The 22,712-nt window shown below is 40.1% G+C and overlaps 2 protein-coding genes across 12 annotated transcripts in view; one reads left to right on the top strand and one right to left on the bottom strand.

Annotated features, from left to right (window-relative positions):
- astn1 (astrotactin 1) overlaps positions 1-18,747 on the top strand; it is a 246,781-nt gene extending 228,034 nt beyond the window's left edge. For all 11 annotated transcript variants that reach the window (XM_071377340.1, XM_071377345.1, XM_071377341.1 and 8 more), the window contains 4 exons: positions 2,716-2,851; positions 7,161-7,261; positions 7,493-7,676; positions 13,928-18,747. In XM_071377340.1, coding sequence (XP_071233441.1) covers positions 2,716-2,851; positions 7,161-7,261; positions 7,493-7,676; positions 13,928-14,165 — 659 coding nt within the window. In that variant the 3' untranslated portion in view covers positions 14,166-18,747. The remainder of the gene's footprint in view (positions 1-2,715; positions 2,852-7,160; positions 7,262-7,492; positions 7,677-13,927) is intronic.
- A 3,041-nt stretch (positions 18,748-21,788) lies between these two features.
- The window catches only part of pappa2 (pappalysin 2), a 63,613-nt gene continuing 62,689 nt past the window's right edge, over positions 21,789-22,712 (bottom strand). The window contains exon 23 of the mRNA XM_071376399.1: positions 21,789-22,361. Within this exon, the coding sequence (XP_071232500.1) occupies positions 22,254-22,361 (108 nt within the window). The 3' untranslated portion in view covers positions 21,789-22,253. The remainder of the gene's footprint in view (positions 22,362-22,712) is intronic.

A 22,712-nucleotide genomic window follows, 5' to 3' on the forward strand; every position in this document is an offset into this window, starting at 1 on the left:
TCTGGCAGCGATTACAGCCTCAAGTCTTCTTGGGTATGACCCTACAAGCTTGGCCCATCTTTATCTTTCTTTATTTGGGGAGTTTCTCCCATTCATCTCTGCAGATCCTTTTAAGCTCTGTCAGTTTTGATGGGGAGTGTCTCTGTACAACTATTTTCAGGTCTCTCCAGAGATGTTTGATCGGGTTCAAGTTTGGTCTCTCAGGGCCACTCAAGGACATTCAGAGAATTGTCCCGAAGCCACTCCTGCACTGTCTTGGCTGTGTGCTTAGGGTCGTTGTCCTGTTGGAAAGTGGACCTTCACCCCAGTCTGAGGTCCTGAGCGCTCTGGAGTAGGTTTCATCAAGGATCTCTCTGTACTTTGCTCCGTTCATCTTTCCCTCGAACCTGACTAGTCTCCCAGTCCCTGCCGCTGAAAAACATCCCCACAGCATGATGCTGCCACCACCATGCTTCACCGTAGGGATGGTGCCAGGTTTCCTCCAGATGTGACGCTTGGCATTCAGGCCAAAAAGTTCAATCTTGGTTTCATCAGACCAGATAATCTTGTTTCCCATGGTCTGAGAGTCCTTTAGGTGTCTTTTGGTGAACTCCAAACGGCCTGTCATGTGCCTTTTACTCAGTGCTGTAAAGTATTTAAGTAAAAATACTTTAAAGTACTACTTAAGTAGTCTTTTTGGGTATCTGTACTTTACTTTACTATTGATATTTTTGACATCTGTTACTTTTACTTCATTACATTCCTGAAGAAAATAATGTACTTTTTACTCCATACATTGTCCCTGACAACCAAAAGTACTTGTTACATTTTGAATGCTTAGCAGGACAGGAAAATTAAAGTACTTATCAAGAGAACACGTGGTCATCCTTACTGCTCTGGCCTGGCGGACTCACTAAACTCAAATGCATCTTTTGTAAATAATGTCTGAGTGTTGGGGTATGCCCCTGGCTATCGACACATTTTAAAAACAAGAAAATGGTGCTGTCTGCTTTGCGTAATATAAGACATTTTAAATTATTTATACATTTACTTTTGATACATAAGTATATTTTAGAAATTACAATTACTTTTGATACATAAGTATATTTAAAACCAAATACTTTTAGACTTTTACTCAAGTAGTATTTTACTGGCTGACTTTCACTTTTACTTGAGTAACTTTCTATTAAGGTATCTATACTTTTACTCAAGTATGACTTTTTCCACCACTGCTTTTACTGAGGAGTGGCTTCCATCTGGCCACTACCATAAAGGCCTGATTGGTGGAGTGCTGCGAAGATGGTTGTCCTTCTGGAAGGTTCTCCCAACTCCAAAGGGGGACTCTGGAGCTCTTTCAGAGTGACCATCGAGTTCTTGGTCACCTCCCTGACCAAGGCCCTTCTCCCGCGATTGCTCCGTTTGGCCAGGCGGCCAGCTCTACGAAGAGTCTTGGTGGTTTCAAACTTCTTCCATTTAAGAATTATGGAGGCCAATGTGTTCTTGTGGCCCTTCAATGCTGATGAACTGTTTTGGTACCCTTCCCCAGATCTGTGCCTCGACATAATCCTGCTCTATGGACAATTCCTTCGACGTCATGGCTTGGTTTTTGCTCTGACATGCACTGTCAACTGTGGGACCTTATATAGACAGGTGTGAGCCTTTCCAAATCATGTGAAATCAATTGAATTTACCACAGGTGGACTCCAATCAAGTTGTAGAAACATCTCAAGGATGAACAATGGAAACAGGATGCACCTGAGTTCAATTTTGTGTTTCATAGCAAAGGGTCCTAATACTTGTTTTTTAATTATTATTATGATTTTTTTCACACTTTTTTCTCCACAATTTTTCATGGTATCCAATTGGTTACATTCTAGTTACAGTCTTGTCTATTCGCTGCAACTCCCGTACGGACTCTGGAGAGGCGAATGTCGAGAGCCATGCGTCCTCCGAAACACAGCCCAACCGCACTGCTTCTTTGACACAATGCCCACTTAACCCGGAAGCCAGCCGGACCAATGTGTCAGAGGAAACACCGTACACCTGTGCGACCGTGTCAGCGTGCACTGCGCCCGGCCCCTCACAGGAGTCGCTAGTGCACGATGGGACAAGGACATACCTGCCGGCCAAACCCTCGCCATAACCTGGACGACAATGGGCCAATTGTGCGCCGCCGCATGGTTCTCCCGGTCGCGGCCATTTGCGACAGAGCCTGGACTCTAACCCAGAATCTCTAGTGGCACAGCTAGCACTGCGGTGCAGTGTCTTATACGACTGCACCACTCGGGAGGCCCCAGTTTTTTATTTTTAAAACCTGTTTGCACTTTGTCATCATGGGGTATTGTGTGTAGATTGATGAGGAAAAAAATATTGAATCCATTTTAGAATACAGCTGTAACGTAACAACATTTTGAAAAAGTGAAGTTGTCTGAATACCCTCCGAATGCACTGTATATTATTTGAGCTCACAGAGTAGTGTTTCTGTGAAGACGTTGTGTTGGCGGCTGACAGTACGCATACATGTTCCTAATGTGCCCCAAACTGAAAATGTAAAAGCCTTAGATATTAGCCTATGGATTTGAAGAATTACAAAGTACTATACGAAAACGTTGTCTAGTCTCCTTCAAGAACTGTTGCTATGAATTACTATTTGTGATGTTTGCAGGTTCAAATATCCTCTCTTGTCAACACATGATATCACTGATTATTTGATGAATTGGATTTCCTCCCGTACAGAGACGATGTTGAGCTTTGTGGATGACATCCTGTCTGGGGCCAAGTCTCCGTGTGTGATGCTTGGGGATATCCCTGACCTCTTGACCTCCTCCGTGAGCATGATCATTCGCTGCCTGGAGCCAGACACCAGTTACATGTAAGTTGCTGTAGCATTATCAATGGATGCTTATCTCTTGTGGGGTTTCTTTTCAAAACGCTATATATCAATTTTCAGAAATGTTGGTAAATTAGCTTTTATTGTTTTACAGTTGAAACAACAACAAAGTAGGCACCCCGCCTCTGTTTTGATCAAAAGCTGAGGGATGGGCCTGTAGAAATGTAGCCAGATTAATAGACAGAGATATGAATGAAAGGACTGGCCATCCATTATATTACATGTATTGTTTTAACCATGTTTTGAGGCCATTCAGTATTTCTTTACATTTACAATATTTACAAACATTGGAGAAAAACAAGCTTATATTGTGGGATCTCATGGGGTATATGAAAAGATAAACAAGGTGCATGACTCCACCTTACAGTATATAAACTTAAATTGGGTGCTGGATCCTCCGTATATAATCCAAAAGAACAGAAATAGGACGGCACTCTGGTAAATAATCTTAAATTGAAATATTTTTATTCATGAGGTGTGACAGTTGAACTAAGCTTATGAAGAATTTATAAGTTGTATTCAGACCCCTTGACTCTTTACGCATTTTGTTACGTAACAGCCTTATTCTAAAATGTATAAAATATTTTTTCCCTCATCAATCGACACACAATACTCCAAAATGACAAAGCGAAACAGGTTTTTATGAATTTTTTTCACATTTATATAATTTTTTTAACAGAAATATCACATTTATATAAGTATTCAGACCCTTTGCTATGAGACTCGAAATTGAGCTCAGGTGCATCCTGTTTCCGTTGATCATCCTTGAGATGTTTCTACAATTTGATTGGAGTCCACCTGTGATAATTTCAATTGATTGGACATGATTTGGAAAAGCACACACCTGTCTATATAAGGTCCCACAGTTGACAGTGCATGTCAGAGAGAAAACCAAGTCATGAGGTCGAAAGAATTGTCCGTTGAGCTCCGAGACAGGATTGTGTCGAGGCACAGATCTGGGGAAGGGTACCAAAACATTTCATCAACATTGAAGGTCCACAAGAACACAATGGCCTCCATCATTCTTAAATGGAAGAAGTTTGGAAACACCAAGACTCTTCCTAGAGTTGGCCGCCTGGCCAAACTGAGCAATCGGGGGAGAAGGGCCTTGGTCAGGGAGGTGACCAAGAACTCGATGGTCACTCTGACAGAACTCTAGAGTTCCTCTGTGTAGATGGGAGAACCTTCCAGAAGGACAACCATCTCTGCAGCACTACAACAATCAGACCTTTATGGCAGAGTGGCCAGATGGAAGCAACTCCTCAGTTAAAGGCACATGACTGCCCACTTGGAGCTCGCCAAAAGGCACCTAAAGGACTCTCAGACCATGAGAAACAAGATTCTCTGGTCTGATGAAACCAAGATTCAACTCTTTGTACTGAATGCCAAGCGTCACGTCTGGACGAAACCTGGCACCACCCCTACAGTGAAAAAAACGATTTAATAAATTTTAGAATAAGGCTGTAACCTAACAAAATGTGAAAAAAGTCCATGGGTCTGAATACTTTCCGAAGGCACTGTATATCATTAATTTATAAGGCCAAAACTGGATGTAGCAACTACAGATTGCCCCTTTAGATAACTTATGAAAGAGATTGGTGTGTTTTTTTCACTATCTAATCATGTCAGGGGTTTTTCAATGACATTCATGTATTTGTTGGAAATCTATCACTTGATGGTTTAACTCAAGAGAAAAATAATCATGTTTTTTTGCAAAACGCTATATGGCCACCTCACTCTCAGAGAAATAATTAGTACTGCTAGGTTTTACACAGTCAAATGTAACAAATAACTACATAAAAACAACAAACTGTACAAATGATACATTTGTGACATCAATATAAACATATATATTTTTTTATGAATCAATACAGTAATTTGAGATCTGTATGTAAAACCTTTACATTTGAAAGTTTAGTCATTTAGCAGATGTTCTTATCCAGAGCGATTTACAGTTAGTGCATTCATCTTAAGATAGCTAGGTAAGACCACCACATATCACAGTCAATACAGTATGTGAACATTTCATTCCAGCTAAACAATGGATATATAGATATGTTGCCAACAAAAAAACATTTTAACACCCACCTAAATATATGAATAAAAAATCTGAGAAAATAAATATTTGACACACACATGAAGGTACCCATAAGCTAACACAAATGTGAAAAATTGGTGGATATAGCATTTAAGAAAATACTATATCGTCATTATCACCACTCAGATAAATACGTAAAATATACTTCACCAACTTGTAAACACATTGCTTGCCTCCTTCGAACTTGATTTAGCAAGCAGTGACTTGAATGTAAGATTTCCAAGAAAAAGACAACAAGGGACAATTATTAATTTGAGGAATTGCACAATATGAAGATTGGTTAATGGATAATATCAAACTAGCTAGCTATTCTTCTTAGGTTAAATGCAGATCCTGGGAAAGCATATCTCCTAGAACTTTTACACCATATTACAACACTATTGTGTATTGCACTGAGGGAAGCCCTGCCCTGGATGTTCCGTGGATGTGTACATACGTGTCGATGTTATCCCATGGAAACACAGTCTCATGAAGGGAACAACATCCAGTTTGTGCAAGGAGCCTGGAATCACTCCCCAGTCATGTGTATGTACTTCTTTAAGGTTCAAATTGGGGTGTTTTAAATATGGTTCAGACAGCTGGGGAAGTAGCTCATGCTTTGGAACAGCTTGAAAGTGCGTAAACGGAGCACTTAATGCTAATAGCAGAAACAAGAATCACAAGATCAACAGATTAGGTGTGCAGACAAACATGACAGAGAAAGGCCTTGTTCTTGACAAAATGTGCACTATTTGAGAAGTTATTTCAATATACATATTTTTTTTTTTTTTTATCACAAAATTCAACATTTACCCTGGATTTATATTATAATGACTTCTAATGTTTATAAATGGCTAAATAATAAACCCGATAACAAACTATTTCGGAGGTATTGTGTATTTTCCCCCAAAAAATAGGAGAGAAAAAAATTATCGTTGAATTCGATATTAGGAAAAATCTATTCACTTTCCGGGAAACGTGAGGAGTTAAGTGAGGTCATTGCCAGGTGTAATGAAAGCAGCTTATGGTTATGCTGTTTCTGTGCTACTGGACATTACAGTCTGCATTGCTCTGGTGGTTGTAGTAATGCAAGATGATATTGTGGTGATGTAAACTCACCACTGAGGAAGTCCCATGTGAGGTCAATGTTGTGCTGCCTGGTGGCCAGTGTGTAATGACCGCATGGAACGCTTGACTGTGTGTTTAGGGTCAGTCGGTGTAATGAATTGGGCCATGCTCTGAGAGATATAAGTTCCTCGGGCACCCCTCCACCTCCCCCCTCCCTCCTCTGGCACTCACACTCAGCTCCCTAACTCCACACATGCAGCCACTTACCTCACACACGCTCTGTAAATGGGGTAGACACACTGAAAAGATTACACAAAGGAGGGAGTGGGAGAAACTCTCAGCTTGAGCACATTGTCTCTTCAAATGGTTCTGATGTAAAGGAATAGGAATATCCCAACCAAAAACATATGCGCTTTATCTTTACATAATTTTGCTTCTGGTCAGTCTCCTTGTTGGCAGGCTGTTCAGCACAGTTGTTACAACAGGCAAATTCAGTTATTTTCAAAATATTTCCTTTTATCATTAAATCTCTCTATACCTGTGCTGTACAGTTAGTGAAATGCTTGATTACTTCTTTAGAATATCTGTTCAAGTGTATTCGCAAAATCTTTCAGTTCAGCTTTGAGAATGTAAAAATACCGGCTCTGTAGGTTCCAAAAAGGAAACCTAATTTTACACATTATTTTATTTCTCTTATTGTCTTGACACTGGACAGTGACCTCAGTGCCTTATTTGTCAGGCTGTATTGTATTGTATTCATAACCATGGATACATACAGTACATTTATTTGGGGTAGACACAATACACTATTTCACAGATACCACTGCAGGTGGTAGTTGTTAATGTTTCCTTCCACTAGATGGCGATAGGCTTCAAGTAAATGTTAACATCCACGCACTTGTTTTGTAAATTTAGTCTATTGTCAGATTTTATTTGCATTTTTATCACATTACAACAGTCAATCAGAAAATGTTATGATTTTGTCACAATAACATTGAATGCATCTAATTTCAACCACTTAATTCAGGGTCATTTTTATTTTTATTTTCAAAGCCTGAAGCACTAGTTAGCAGTTGCACACATTATTGCTGTAGCATGCACTCCCATTGCAATGAACAAACACTAGTCATATATGTTGGTTTTCAGGTTTAGGCTCTGGGCAGTGGACAACACAGGCCGTCGCTCTAGTCCTACTGAGGTCACCATCAAGACCCCCTGTCCTGCTGTGGATGATGTCAAAGCACAAGGTGGGATTTCTCATGCATGGATGGACAGTTTCTGTATCTGTATCTTGGTTTTTAGACAAATTTTCTAACAGTAGTTACCAATCTGAAAACTTATTGAGACACACATGTCAAGAATTTCACTACATCTAATTTCATATAAACATCTGCTAAATATGTGTATGTGACCAATAACATTTAATTGTATTTATTGGCTCCACATACAGTACTGAGATCAGATCTGTGTTGTTGCAGAGATTTCAGACAAGATCTACAACCTGTTCAATGGTTACACAAGTGGCAAGGAGCAGCAGACGGCCTACAATACACTGATGGAACTGGGCTCTCCCACCCTGCACCGTGTGCTCTACCACTACAACCAGCGTTACGAGAGCTTCGGAGAGTTCACCTGGAGATGCGAGGATGAACTGGGGCCCAGGTATGAACTGGGGCCCACCTGGAGATGGGAGGATGAACTGGGGCCCAGATCTCTCTCTCTCTCTCTCTCTCTCTCTCTCTCTCTCTCTCTCTCTCTCTCTCTCTCTCCCTCTCTCTCTCTCTCTCTCTCTCTCTCTCTCTCTCTCTCTCTCTCTCTCTCTCTCTCTCTCTCTCTCTCTCTCTGTCTCTCTCTCTCTCTCTCTCTCTCTCTCTCTCTCTCTCTGTCTCTCTGTCTCTCTGTCTCTCTGTCCAAGAATATCATGGCATATTGGTTAGGACAGCACAACTACCGCCCACCAGACTGTGTAGTAGCATCACAATCCGTCCCTACATGGGTGGTTGTTGAGACTTGATTTTTTTAGGTCATTTTGGATGTGTTTTTAACACATACTGGTCTATAATAGATTCCAAATACAGGATTTGATTGTAGACATCGTTTGCATGAATTGGGTAAAGTGGAAATTAATTCAAAATTATTGGAGACAATTGTACCTCTGACATTCGTCTGTCAATTTACAGTAGGCAGGAAGGCCTCCGCTATCCCCTTACTGGTTACTCAGTGCAGATAAGTATTATAATGTGAAATTGTAGCTAAATGCTTTATAAACAGAGCCATGTGTCCGAAATAAAATGTGTAGGTACGGTTGCTGGTAGATGCACGGTGAAGCAGGTGAAACTGATTAAGACGTCTTCGACTGCAAACTCCGAATCAGGGCCTTAGTTTTAAATTAAAGGTTGTTTTTAATCGAGCCCATATTGGAAGCGTTGAAGTAATTGGTTTGCTTCTGAAGTGTTCCATTAAAACACACTTACATTAACAGCCCCCAATTTTCAGAGGGATGATTCATGTCAAGTAAGCACCAAAGTAAGTGCATTTGAGGTGAGGGTCGGGGGACTATAAACATGGGTTTAGATTAACCTAGTAATCAATTGGACATTATCCCACTAAACACCATTATAGTGTTAAGGAGGATGGCTGCACTGGCTGGGTCATTCCACGAGAAGAGTGCCTTTTGCGTGCACCAATATTGAATTTTAAAAGCCTGTTATATTAAATGCAGTGCTCTTTAATATAGAACACATGGAGAATTCAATACATATCATTTTTTTATATGAATAAAGGCTCGCTAAAGTGCCAAACTTTCATTCAATCATTTTGACATGTCTCTCCGTCAACCATGTGTCACTTCTAGGAAGATTTCAACCAGTGGAGGCTCTTCATGGTCTTCCCCATCCTCCTCAGTGAATTTCAGAAAAATTTAAATAGTGAAACATTAAAAAAGTTAGCCTTTTTTGATAAAACTGAACTAAATATATTCACGTCACCAAATAATTGATTAAAACACACTGTTTTGCAATTAAGTTCTACAGTAGCCTCAACAGAACTCTGTAGGGTACCACCATGGTGTAGCTGGAGGACAGCTAGCTTCCGTACTCCCCTGGGTACATTGACTTCAATACAAAACCTAGGAACCTCATGGTTCTCTCTCCCTTCCATAGACTTACACAGTAATTATGACAACTTCCGGAGGAATTCCTCCAACCTATCAGAGTTATTGCAGCATAAACGGACATGTTGTCCACCAAATAAAAGGATCAGAGAAGGATTCTAGTACTGAAAGCATAAGCTACAGCTAGCTAGCACTTCAGTGAATAAAATGTGGTGAGTAGTTGACTCAAAAAGAGAGAAAGACAATAGTTGAACAGTTTTGAACAAATTAATTTTATCCAAAATTAAGGAGAAGCAAGAGAGAGAGAGCTATATTTCATAGTATATATTTTTTCACGTTCACTTACTTAGCTAGCGTGAAATACAGCTAGCTAGTTTGGCCTAATCAAAAACCTGTTCAAACAGAGAGGGATGCTATGTTAGCTAGCTGGCTATGGCAATCCAACACGTGAACTCTTCCAAGTCAAGGTAAGTTTGTGGTTTTATTAATTTGTTGCCACTGGGGCCCGCCGGTGTAACTGCTAAACTGCTTGCTGCTGACTGTACACTGTACTGCATGATTGTAGAGGGTTTACTAATGCGTTAGTTCTAGTAGCTATGTTGACTATGACATGACAACGATGTAGGCTTTGTGTAGCGGTTAGCGGTCATGATATGAAGGTTTGGCCTGAAGTCCACAAGCGAAGAGAAAAGGTAAGAGGAGGAGAGCGTGTAGATAGATATCTACCTTTTAAGTTGCTCCATACTTTAAGACTATTGTTAGCTTGTTAGCGTGTTGGGAAGGATTTTCCATGTTGTTATGGTGTGTTGTGATTGTGTAAGCCTGCTGCCTCAGGAAATGTCATTGTGCTATAGGCGTTACTGAAGAGATGTATTTGTAATGTATTCTTTAGAATTAGAATAAGAATAACATGATTAGACACAGTTTGCAATGGACCTTATGTGTTGGGTGCGTTGGGCTCCTGGAGAAGACCAGGAGGTTCCTATAATTGGAGACCCCCCATCACTTGTTTACTTGTTCCATACCCCCTGCCTCTCTAGCAGTTCTGAAAGGATCAATGTACCATTTGAATCAAAACAATGAGATTTTGGTTTCCACACACACCAATACAAAGCAGACAACATTGCCTGTAACAGGGCTTGTCTCCAGAAATGACTTTCCTTGTTATGAAATCCTCCAATTCACTGGGGTTACCCTGTCACAAACAATGTGGACCATTAAAATTTTCATTAGCTAGTCAAAATACAGATAATAGTCACCCACTCAGCCCCTGACTAAATGTAAACTTGTTTCAGCAGAGTAAACAATATGTTAAAATAAACTGGTGAAGTAATGGATCTATCTTTATAAAGCATTGGAAATATTCCACTCTCAACTTTTGTACATATCATATCTCACTGACGAGTTAGGTTGGCCCCTGTCAGAGAACGTTCTTGTTTCTTTTTCCTGCAAAATTGTGTGATGTTCAAGCCAAACATAAACTGACAAAGTCTGTCTCCTGAGCCCAACACTTCTCTCCATGTCCCAATCTTGTCATCGCTACGTTACTACCCATCACTAAAGGCATGAGGCTGGATGTTGACTTAGAAATGTTAGATGTTGGCTTGGTAGGAGAAAATCCTATCATGAGTATTGCACTGTCTCTGCTCTGTCTCCTTGCCTTTTCAGCCTGAGAACTGACAGTTATTTTTATGACACATCCTAATCAGGAAATTGCCTGCGATGCTAAGTATTGTTATGGTTGGATTTCGCTTGATGACATGATAAGTGGAGCTCATGTTGTTGTGATTTTTCATTTTTTTGTTAAAAAGGGCCTTATTTCATCAAGGCTGTTTAGGAGTTATAGAGATTTTCCTCAGACATTACCACAATTACTCTTCCATTAGCTCATGTTGTGGACTGTCTTACCAACACATATACCCCATAACTGTTTGTTGGGTATAGACAGCAATGTATGTACTGGTACTGTACCATAAAAGTCCAACAGTTTACGTTCACGCAACACATGAAAATGCATGCATTCAAAATGTTTATTTAAATGGACAATACATTTATCGTATCGCATCATATAGTATATCTGTGTAACACAGAGACAGAGTCATCATAGTGGTGGTTTCCTAGCATCATGGATGCTCTTTTGGTCCAGTCCCTGGTCTCTGTGGCTGTCTGAGTCAAGAAGATTTGAAAGAGGGGCCCTGACAGAGTGAGATATAGTGAGTGTACTGTACCTCGGAAATGTGAAGCCATTTTCCACTTCTATACATGCTGGGATTTATGGTGACAACCATTGCTATTTGAAGCCCAAATAGTTATTTCTTGACAAATTAAAGCATAACAAACCTGAAGGTTTTTGTTTTAAGTAAATAAATATCTAAATTCCTTAAACCACTGAAATGTGGCAAGGTATTAGAAAAATATATATTGTAGCGACGCGCTTGGACAGTTGTGTGGTTTCACAGGGTCCAGCATGCCAGTCCCCCTACTCTCTGCCAATCAAGGGAATGTGTCAGTGCCAGACATCCTTGTGGTTGGTAGAACAGCAGGGGGCTGGGCACTACATGTCTATTATATTGCCATGCTTGCATTGTTATCCCTCTCTTCATGTCCCGACAGTGAGTTGAATACCTGTTATTGTTGTATCAGATTTATTTGGCGTAGGCTACGGCCAGACAGTTGCCTGTGTGAGTTCTGGGTTAATCAACCGTTCATTTCGAGAACTAGGGAACTGTTGTGGACATTCTCTCATTCATGATCTATCGAGGTCATTACAATACATTTAGAAGGATGATATAAATGACAGCATCCCTAGTACAGACACACTGATTATTTACTAAAGACTCAATATGTCTGTGAATTTTTACATCTTTCAAAGTACTGTTATATTATTTTCTCAAGAGTTCTCTGCAGATGATAAATTGTGCGAATTTAAGCTGTTGTTCTGCCCTATTTGACTAGCATATGCAAATGGGATGTTGCTTAGTATCTCTATGTAAACATAACATAGGCTTCAGACCAGAGGGGGCTGGTGGGAAGAGCTATAGGAGGATGGGCAAAATGGCTGGAATGGAATCAATGTTGTTTCCATGTGTTTGATGTGTTTGGTACCATTCCATTGATTCTATTCCAGGCATTACAATGAACCTGTCCTCCTATAGCTCCTCCCACCACCCTCCTCCGCTACAGACACAGTAGTATCCAATATTCAAGGGAGAACTGATTAACCTGCCCCTACTTTGAAATACAAAATCTCAATATGAGGATGTATAATATTACAGTCACCGCTTAGCTTTCCCCTGTTGAATGCAAATACATGGAAATATGACAGTCCATTACAGTATGTCAATGAAACAGTGATATTGTCCTTTTTTGGAAAGTCTCACCCTGTGACACTAAAAGCACACTAACAAGCTGTCCTCATTCCACCCTGCGCCTGGACTAACAACAAAACAATGAGTCAATCAGATGAGTCACAATGAATAGCAAGTTAAGAGGGACAGTATGTCCGAAAACATTGGATTCTGGGGATATTCTTAGGAATGCTTTGAATGTAGGATTTGGGAGAGATGACAGTATTAAGAGAGAATAATGTGCTTTTCATTAATAACAGAGTATGAGTCTACCCAAAAACGTCTCACTATTTACATTGCAGTTTGGTGGTCCTGGTTTGGCCAGTGAGTGAGGTGAAGCCATGTCTGAGGAGTGAGACACTCTTTCCATCCTGTACAGTTACTGTTTCTGTCAGCCACTTATCGTGGAGACAGCTTCATCACTTTCAGTGGCTGTGTTTATACAGGCAGCCCAATTCTTATATTTTTTCCACTAATTGGTCTTTTGACCAATCACATCAGATTATTTCAAATCAGATATTTTTCAGAGCTGATCTGATTGGTCAACAGACCAATTAGTGAAAAAAATATGCAGTGTCGTCACTGTTATCTGAACATGGGTAGACCTTGTACAGGTTATGAAATGGATAAATAACAGTAAAATATTGACCTTAGAAGTTAATCAATTATTTATTCCACCTCATGCCCAGTCTCTTCCTGCAAGGAAGATGTGGGTTTAGAGTGTCGTATTGTCAAAATGATGGTGAAGACGCAACGTGTGATTTATGAGTGACCCGCTCTATCCAACTTTTGATTTGCATCATTTAAGGTGAGAACACCAAATACTTCGATTTTACCTCAATCCAGACAGAATTCCATAATTTGTGTATTAGGTATTTCCATCAATCTTACTTTTTCTTCTTGTTCTTTTGAGATAATTCTACAAGAAACCGAGATCCACAATAGGCGAAACAGCGCCACTGGCCGCCCCATGCGCATTTGTTATTGTTTTTGTTTTGAGTATATAAGCATCCAGCATCGTGGTAAAAAAAAACTTTGCAGATACACTGCTGTTCTATCGTTCGTGTGATGATGTGCAATGATATCAGAGGGAGAAGAAAACAGTGTTCGTTGTTTGAAGTAACGTCTTTGTTGTTGTAATATCGCAAACTGATGTGGCAGCTTCAACCCCTCCATAGATATAGGTTTCACCGCTATGGATTCTAGCTTTAAGACATTTTCTTTTGTGTTAGGGCCCTGTCTATGTACAGTTTGTCCTTGGAAATAATTTGATTTGAGGTAAATTGTGTATATTACTAATGTGTTAACAATACGTCATAATTACCAATAGTTATCCATGTTAAGACACCTGTACATTTTATGCCTATACTGTGTAGCACTGTGGCAGGTAATATTATAGGAACCTGATTTCAAGGTAGTTTGTGTTTGCTGAGGAGTGTTGTGTTCCTTTGTAGGAAAGCTGGTCTGATTCTCTCCCAGCTGGACGACCTGAGTGGCTGGTGCAGGAATCTTCTCCAGGAGCCCAAGATCGGCCTGCGCAGGATGTCCCTCAAGTACCTGTCCTGCCGCTACACAGACACCAAGGCCTTTGGTCTCAACTGGGTGGACCTGGGCCAGGATGTGCGAAAGGCCTGCGACGAACAGAACCTGCCAGTCATGTACAATGATTATGGGGAGCCCAAAGAACGTTGAACGTCACACAGCAAATAATGGGTCTTGAGGATCTGTAAGTGTGTAATTGTGCTTTTGGGATTACCATCATGTCTGCTTTTTAATTATTGTGTGTTCTAACCCTTATTTATTGTTATAGGAACCTGATTTCAAAGTAGGTTGGGTTTGAGAGGTGAGGAGGGTTTATTTAAAATATTATTAGAGCAAGATATAACAATAATGCACATGTACAGTAACAAAGTGTACATGTACCTTTCTCAATGCTTAATTGCATTTAGACAGCACTTTTCATGACTTTTTGGACGTTTGGAAGTTTGGAAGTTGCACCAACAATCCTGAACCCCAAAAATGTATATATTAGGATTATGAAGATTTAGTTATTTACTGTAACATGTTGAATGTAGTATTCAAGTATACATTCATATTTAAGCTATTGTACAGGTCTTTTGTATTTAGACAGTCAGTATATACATTAGTGGTCATTTCAGAAGGTTGGGAGGTCATGTACAGACAGTGTGGCTCTAAATGTTAAAAGTTACCAAACTCAAATGACAGTATTTGCTACATCAATGAATTCCTAATCATTCTGAAATCAACAAATGGCTATCTTTGAATCAGCATTTCTATTACAAAATGAAAGATAACAGCAAATCAATGTTTTATATTGTTTATCCGTAGTATGTTTAGAAATTTAAATTTGTATGTGTCTTAAGAATATACATGATGTGATCCTGTAAAAACACTAATACCTTTGATACCTTTGTTTTACTATAATACGTTTTCATACATTTAAAACAATAGCATTTCAAAGCAGCACACACTTGCAATTAATATAAACCAAATGCAGAGTGTTTTCTTTAAAAAACAATTACGCTCCTCACACACTTTGATAATGCAATAGTTATCCCCATAACATGGACTTGAAAACAAATGCTTGTAGATATTTTCATAGGTTCACCAATGCATCAAATAACAGCACAGTGGTTAGCTTCTGTACATTTTGTATTACAAATTATTTCTATTATAACATTAATAACAGTGGGCCTCAGCTGTAAGGATATGTCTTTTATTATGAGAAAACCATTGGTTGACATTGGTAGGTATGCTTTTTTTTGTTTCAATTTGCACATGAGAGGTGTTGTTATGTATACATGTTTTGTGTATGTTTGCAATATTTTTATTCTGAGACTGTTTCCCAAAATAATGGAGAGGTTTGTTTTATCAATACAATGAAGTGGATTACAGAAATGGACAGATTATAATGCTTAACAAATGTTATTATCCATCAGAAGTGCATCAGAATTGTTACCATACACATCATAAAGCTGATGGAAACTAAAGCGGATGAAAACTAACAAAAATCTGCATGTTATACTATTATGTCTATGTGGCTAATCTAATGTTCCCTTTTTCCCTTTGATCTTTGCTATTTCAAAGAATAATAAACAATATATTATGACATTTTGGAATGTTGGATGTTCTAAAAAAAAAAGTTTCCTGATCAGTCACCATGTCTAGGTCTAGTTCATTTTCAGTCAGTTAACTCAAGTTAACTCATGTCACACTGATTGGAGTGTTTCTTAGGGATTGTTGAGCCTCAAACGCGATGGTTTAAACCAAATAACAACGCCAAAAGACATGTTAAGTCTCGGCTCAGCTTCTCACTTATACACTGAGTGCACAAAACACAAAACAGCACCTTGCACCCCTTTTTGACCTCAGAACAGCCTCATTTCGCCAGGGCATGGACTCTACAGATGTGGGGGGTAATAGTCATTTACGGGGCAATAGTCATTTAGACAGGTTACCTTGGCGTTCTTGGGCACAGGGACTATGGTGGTCTGCTTGAAACATGTAGGTATTATAGACTGAGTCAGGGAGAGGTTGAAAATGTCAGTGAAGACACCCGCCAGCTGGGCAGCGCATGCTCTGAGTACACATCCTAGTAATCTGTCTGGCCCCGCAGCCTTGTGAATGTTAACCTGTTTAATTAAAGGTCCTACTCACATAGGCTACCGGGGGCGAGATCACGCAGTCATCCGGAACTGCTGGTGCTCTCATGCATGGTTCAGTGTTGCTTGCCTCGAAGTGAGCATAGAAGGAATTTAGCTTGTCTGGTAGGCTCGCGTCACTGGGTTTCCCTTTGTAATCTGTGATAGTTTGCAAGCCCTGCCACATCCGACGAGCATCAGAGCCAGTGTAGTAGGACTCGATTTTAGTCCTGTGTTGACGCATTTCCTGTTTGATGGCACATCATGACCTTTGGTTGGTGGACCATTCTTGATACTCACGGGAAACTGATGAATGTGAAAAACGCAGCAGCTTTGCAGTTCTTGACACTCAAACCAGTGTGCCTGGCACCTACTACCATACCCCGTTCAAAGGCACTTAAATATTTTGTCTTGCCCATTCACCCTCTGAATTGCAGAAATACACAATCTATGTCTCAATTGTCTCAAGGCTTAAAATACATATTTAACCTGTCTCCTCCCCTTCATCTACACTGATTAAAGTTGATTTAACAAGTGAAATCAACAAGGGATCATAGCTTTCACCTGGATTCACCTGGTAAGTTTATGCCATGGAAAGAGCAGGTGTTCCTAATGTTTTGTACACTCAGTGTATATCCTTAGGGGCACACGATGTATGCAAGATACTAAAGAGCTAAATGCCTTCAATGCTCGCGTCGAGGCAAGCAACACTGAACCATGCATGAGAGAACCAGCTGTTCCAGACGACTGTGTGATCTCACTCTCGGTAGCCGATGTGAGTAAGACCTTTAAACAGGTTAATATTCGCAAGGCCATGGGGCCAGAGTGTTTACAGACATATTCAATCTCCCTATCCTCCCTTTTTACCCCGCTATCATCCAGAAGGCGAGGTCAATACAGGTGCATCAAAGCTGGGAACGAGAGACTGAAAAAAATACAGAATACACACAAAAGACAAAGTGTCACAAGTTAAAGATACAATTGAAGATTAGAAACAACTCCAGTTATCACAAACAGTGTTGTCGATCAGAGTCTAAAAAACAGGCAAAGACACTAAATCCCATAACTTTAAAATCTTCTGAAGCATGTTCCAGGATGAAGGGGCATTATGGGAAAAATATGTTATCCCCATCTCAGTTCTAGCCTTAGGAACAGACATGGACAGCAGCGACTGTGAACAAAGACTATATTTAGTGACTGAGCAGAGATACGAAGGGAATTGTCCCATCAATGCTTTGTACACAAAAGTGTCCCAGTGCTTTAGCCTCCTGGTGGAGAGAGAGGTCCATTGCACCATAGCATACAAATCACAGTGATGGGTAAGTGATCAAGCATTTGTAATAAATCTTAAAGCACAATGAGTTTTCAAGGTACTTGCTGAGGCCAGCATATAGACAATATCACCATAATCCAGCACAGATAAAAAAGTGCTTTGAACAATATATTTTCTGACTAACATTGAAAAGCATGATTTGTTCCTGAAATAAAAATCCAATTTCAACTTCAGTTTCTTGGTCAAGGTATCAATGTGCTGTTTAAAATTAAACTTTTCATCTAACCAAATCCCAAAATACTTATAGGAGGGGACCCTATCATATTTCTGGCCTGTTATAGTTAAAATCTGCAAGTGACTCTATCTGTTAACTTTCAGGGAAGAGAAAACCATAAACTTTGTTTTCCTTTCATTAAGCACAAGTTTCAATTGGAAAAGCTGCCTTCGAATAACATCAAAGGCCAACTGTAAGTCCTGAAAAGCCTTCTCAATATTAGATGCTCTAGAATAAATAATTGTGTCATCAGCATATAGATGGAGATTTGCAGAGTCAACAGTCTTCCCTTTATCATTTATATACAGTGTAAAAAGGATCGGACGTAAAATTGAGCCCTGGGGAACTCCTTTTGTAAGCCTTCGAAACTCAGATTTCATACCCTCCTTAGCTACACACTGTGTTCTGTCAGAAAGGTAGTTTTGGAACCAATCCAATGCATCAACACTTAAACTAACCTTTTTTAGTCTATACAACAGCAGGGCATTGTCAACAGTGTCGAAGGCCTTCGATAAGTCAATAAAAGTTAAACATAGGGATTTGTCATGTCCTGAGCATCTAGAATATCACCTACAACCTTACAACAGTAATTGTACTATGCTTGGCTCTAAAACCCGACTGGAATTGAGATAAAACTGAGTTATTATAAAGAAAGTCTTTGAACTGTGAGTTCACCAGGTTTTCCAAAACTTTTGCCATCACTAGCCGGCTTCCACCCGGTTACGCAACTCTGCAACTTAGAGGCTGCTGCCCTATATACATAGACATGTAATCACTGGCCACTTTAATAATGGAACACTAGTCACTTTAATCATGTTTACTTACTGCTTTACTCATCTCATATGCATATACTGTTTTCTATTATACTGCATTTTTGTCAATGCCACTCTGACATTGCTCGATCTAATATTTATATATTTACTTTTACTTTTAGATGTGTGTGTATTGTTGTGAATTGTTAGGTACTACTGCAATGTTGGAGCTAGGAACACAAGCATTTCGCAACGCCCGCAATAACATCTGTTAAATATGTGTATGTGACCAATAAAATTCGATTTGATTTGACTAGCTGGCAAGTGTCTTCACTGACATTTTCCACGTATCTCTGACCTGGTCCGTAATACCAACTTGTTTCAAGCAGACCACCATAGTCCCCATGCCAAAGAACGCCAAGGTAACCTGCCTAAATTACTATCTTCCTGTAGCACTCACATCTATACCCATGAAATGTTTTGAAATGATGGTCATGGCTCATATAAACACCATCATCCCAGACACCCTGGACCCACTCCAAATCTATATTGCACTCCATACTACTCCCACCCACATGGACAAAAGGAATACCTTTGTAAGAAGGCTGTTCATACAACATAGTCCCCTCCATGCTCATCACCAAGCTTAGGACCCTGGGCTTGAACACCTCCCTCTGCAACTGTATCCTTCACTTCCTAACGAGCTGCCCTCGGGTGGTGAGGGTAGGCAACAACACATCCGCCACGCTGACCATCAACACAGAAGCCCCTCTGGGGTGTGTGCTTAGTTCCCTCCTGTACTCTCTGTTCACCCACGACACCAACAGGTATGACTAACGATGATGAGGCAGCCTTTAGGGATGAGTTTAGAGACCTGCGTGGAACACAGGAAACGGACAGGTGAGCGTGCCCCCATCCACAGTGATGGGGCTGAAGTGGAGAGGATTGAGAGCTTCAAGTTCCTTGGTGTACACATCTCTAAGGAATTAACATCGTCCACACACACCCACACAGTTGTGGAGAGGGCACGACAGCGTTTATTCCCCCTCAGGAGGCTGAAAAGATTTGTCATGGGCCCTCAGATCCTCAAAAGGTTTTACATCTGCTCCACTCCATCTGCTCCACCAAGCTGTACCAATGCACCAAGTCTGGAACCAGGAGGACCCTGAACAGCTTCAACCCACAAGCCATAAGACTGCTCAACAAGCCTGCAAAATAGCTATTCAAATAGCTACCCGGAATACCTACATTGAGCCTCTTTTGCACTCTCTTGCACTGACTCTATGCATACACACACTGGACCCACAAACTCACACATACTTACACTGACGTCCCAACACACACACTACACATCCTTACGCACACACCTGCATACTGACGCCACACACACTTTCACACTCAGCACACACGCTCCTGCTGTCTATTATCCATCCTGTTGCCTGGTTACTTTACCCCTACCTAGACAGTTGAAGTCGGAAGACTACATACACCTTAGCCAAATACATTTAAACTCAGTTTTTCACAATTCCTGACATTTAATCCTAGTAAAAATTCCCTGTTTTAGGTCAGTTAGGATCACCACTTTATTTTAAGAATCTAAAATGTCAGATAATAGTAGAGAGAATGATTTATTTCATCTTTTATTTCTTTCATCACATTCCCAGTGGGTCAGAAGTTTACATACACTCAATTAGTATTTGGTATCATTGCCTTTAAATTGTTTAACTTGGGTCAAACGTTTCGGGTAGCCTTCCACAAGCTTCCCACAATAAGTTCGGTGAATTTTGGCCCATTCCTCCTGACAGAGCTGGTGTAACTGAGTCAGGTTTGTAGGCCTCCATGCTCGCACACACTTTTTCAGTTCTGCCCACAAATGTTCTATAGGATGGAGGTCAGGGCTTTGTGATGGCCACTCCAATACCTTGACTTTGTGGTCCTTATGCCATTTTGCCACAACTTTGGAAGTATGCTTGGGGTCTTTGTCCATTTGGAAGACCCATTTGCAACCAAGCTTTAACTTCCTGACTGATGTCTTGAGATGTTGCTTCAATATATCCACATAATTTTCCATCCTCATGATGCCATTTATTTGGTGAAGTGCAGCAGTCCCTCCTGCAGCAAAGCACCCCCACAACATGATTTCTCCACCCCGTGCTTCACGGTTGGAATGGTGTTCTTCGGCTTGCAAGCCTCCCCCGTTATCCTTCAAACATAACAATGGTTATTATGGCCAAACAGTTCTATTTTTGTTTCATTAGACCAGAGGACGTCAATCCAAAAAGTATGATTTTTGTCCCCATGTGCAGTTGCAAACCATAGTCTGGCCTTTTTATTGGGGTTTTGGAGCAGTGGCATCTTCCTTGCTGAGCAGCCTTTCAGGTTATGTCGATATAGGACTCGTTTTACTGTGGATATATATACTTTTGTACCTGTTTCCTCCAGCATCTTCACAGGGTCCTTTGCTGTTGTTCTGGGATTGATTTGCACTTTCGCACCAAAGTACATTCATCTCTTTCCTGAGCGGTATGACGGCTGCGTGGGCCCATGGTGTTTACTTGCGTACTATTGTTTGTACAGATGAATGTGGTACCTTCAGGCGTTTGGAAATTGCTCCCAAGGATGAACCAGACTTGTGGAGGTCTACAATTTTTTTCTGAGGTCTTGGCTGATTTCTTTTAATTTTCCCATGATGTCAAGCAAAGAGGCACTGAGTTTGAAGGTAGGCCTTGAAATACATCCACAGGTACACCTCCAATTGACTCAAATGATGCCAATTAGCCTATCAGAAGCTTCTCAAGCCATGACATCATTTTCTGGAATTTTCCAAGCTGTTTAAAGGCACAGTCAACTTAGTGTATATAAACTTCTGACCCACTGGAATTGTGATACAGCGAATTATAAGTGAAATAATCTGTCTGTAAACAATTGTTGGAAAAACGACTTGTGTCATGCACAAAGTAGATGTCCTATTCGACTTGCCAAAACTATAGTTTGTTAACAAGAAATTTGTGGAGTGGTTGAAAAATTTGTTTTAATGACTCCAACCTAAGTGTATGTAAACTTCCGACTTCAACTCTACATAGCTACCTCAATTATATAGCCATGTCATTTTTTACTCGTTACTCTTATTCGTTATTCACTGTGTATTTATTCCTCGTGTTACAATAAAAAGAAATTTTTTTTTATCTTTACATTTATCTTGTTGGAAAAGGACCCGTGAGTAAGCATTTCACTGTTAGTCTACACCTGTTGTTTACGGAGCATGTGACAAATAACATTTCATTTGAGATGCATATAGTATGTGTCCCCCTTATTTTCAGAGGGGTGTGGAGATCCAGAAACAGTGAGATAGAATCAGTGTTTATTACGGTTTATTCAACATCAAGTGTAAAGTACAGTATAATATCACACAGAACAGGATTACACAATATCTGCATGGAATATTGAGAACTGCTACATCTAACAACAACTCTCTTAGCAGAAGGTGTTAAGTTAGGTACCTATGATATGCATAAATATGTATTATGTGATATGATGTTATAATACTGTAGTCTTCCATAACCACATCTACTAAATTAGAGATTGCCCAAATATATTATTCTATACAAGTTAGTCGTCTTTACAGATTAGTTATTGTGTTGTAATCCTAAAAGCTACAATATTAAAACAGTTTTTATTTTTTGTCTAAGAAGAGATTACCTTCATTGCTCCCTAATAGGAAAACAAAATGGAAATATATCATGTCCAGGGGTGAAGTTCATCTGGTGTTGTTTCATTGTGAGCCAGCCTTGGCCCTGTTCACACATAACGATCCATCGTTCATAACAGTCCTGCTTCCAAGTATTTGGCTTTACTCTTGTTCTCCTCGGCGTTTGGATCACGGCAAGTGCATTCATCCTGATCACAGTTGGCACCAAACGGAATGACCTGTCAATCAGTCAAGTAACCAGGAGATTAGAAACAAACAAATCTCAAGAGGCAATAAAACCACAACCAGAGGTCATTTCCCCAACTTAACTAATACATACACAATGTAATTGCATACATTTAACAATGCAATAAACTTCAAACTATGCCCATAAGCAGCCAGTTGTTTATCCTACCTATCCAATAGTTTGCATAGTATTATATGTGTGAGCTCTACACATGTTTTATTTCTTCACAATTTTAAAGAGAAACAAATGTCTCCAGAGAGATAAATGAAGGGAGTGATGTCAAATGGTTCACCATGGACTCAACGGTGAGAAACCTTGAATATCGGGGGAGGGAATACACCAC

This window comes from Salvelinus alpinus, chromosome 30 (genome assembly GCF_045679555.1).
Source record: "Salvelinus alpinus chromosome 30, SLU_Salpinus.1, whole genome shotgun sequence".
Lineage (NCBI taxonomy): Eukaryota > Metazoa > Chordata > Actinopteri > Salmoniformes > Salmonidae > Salvelinus > Salvelinus alpinus.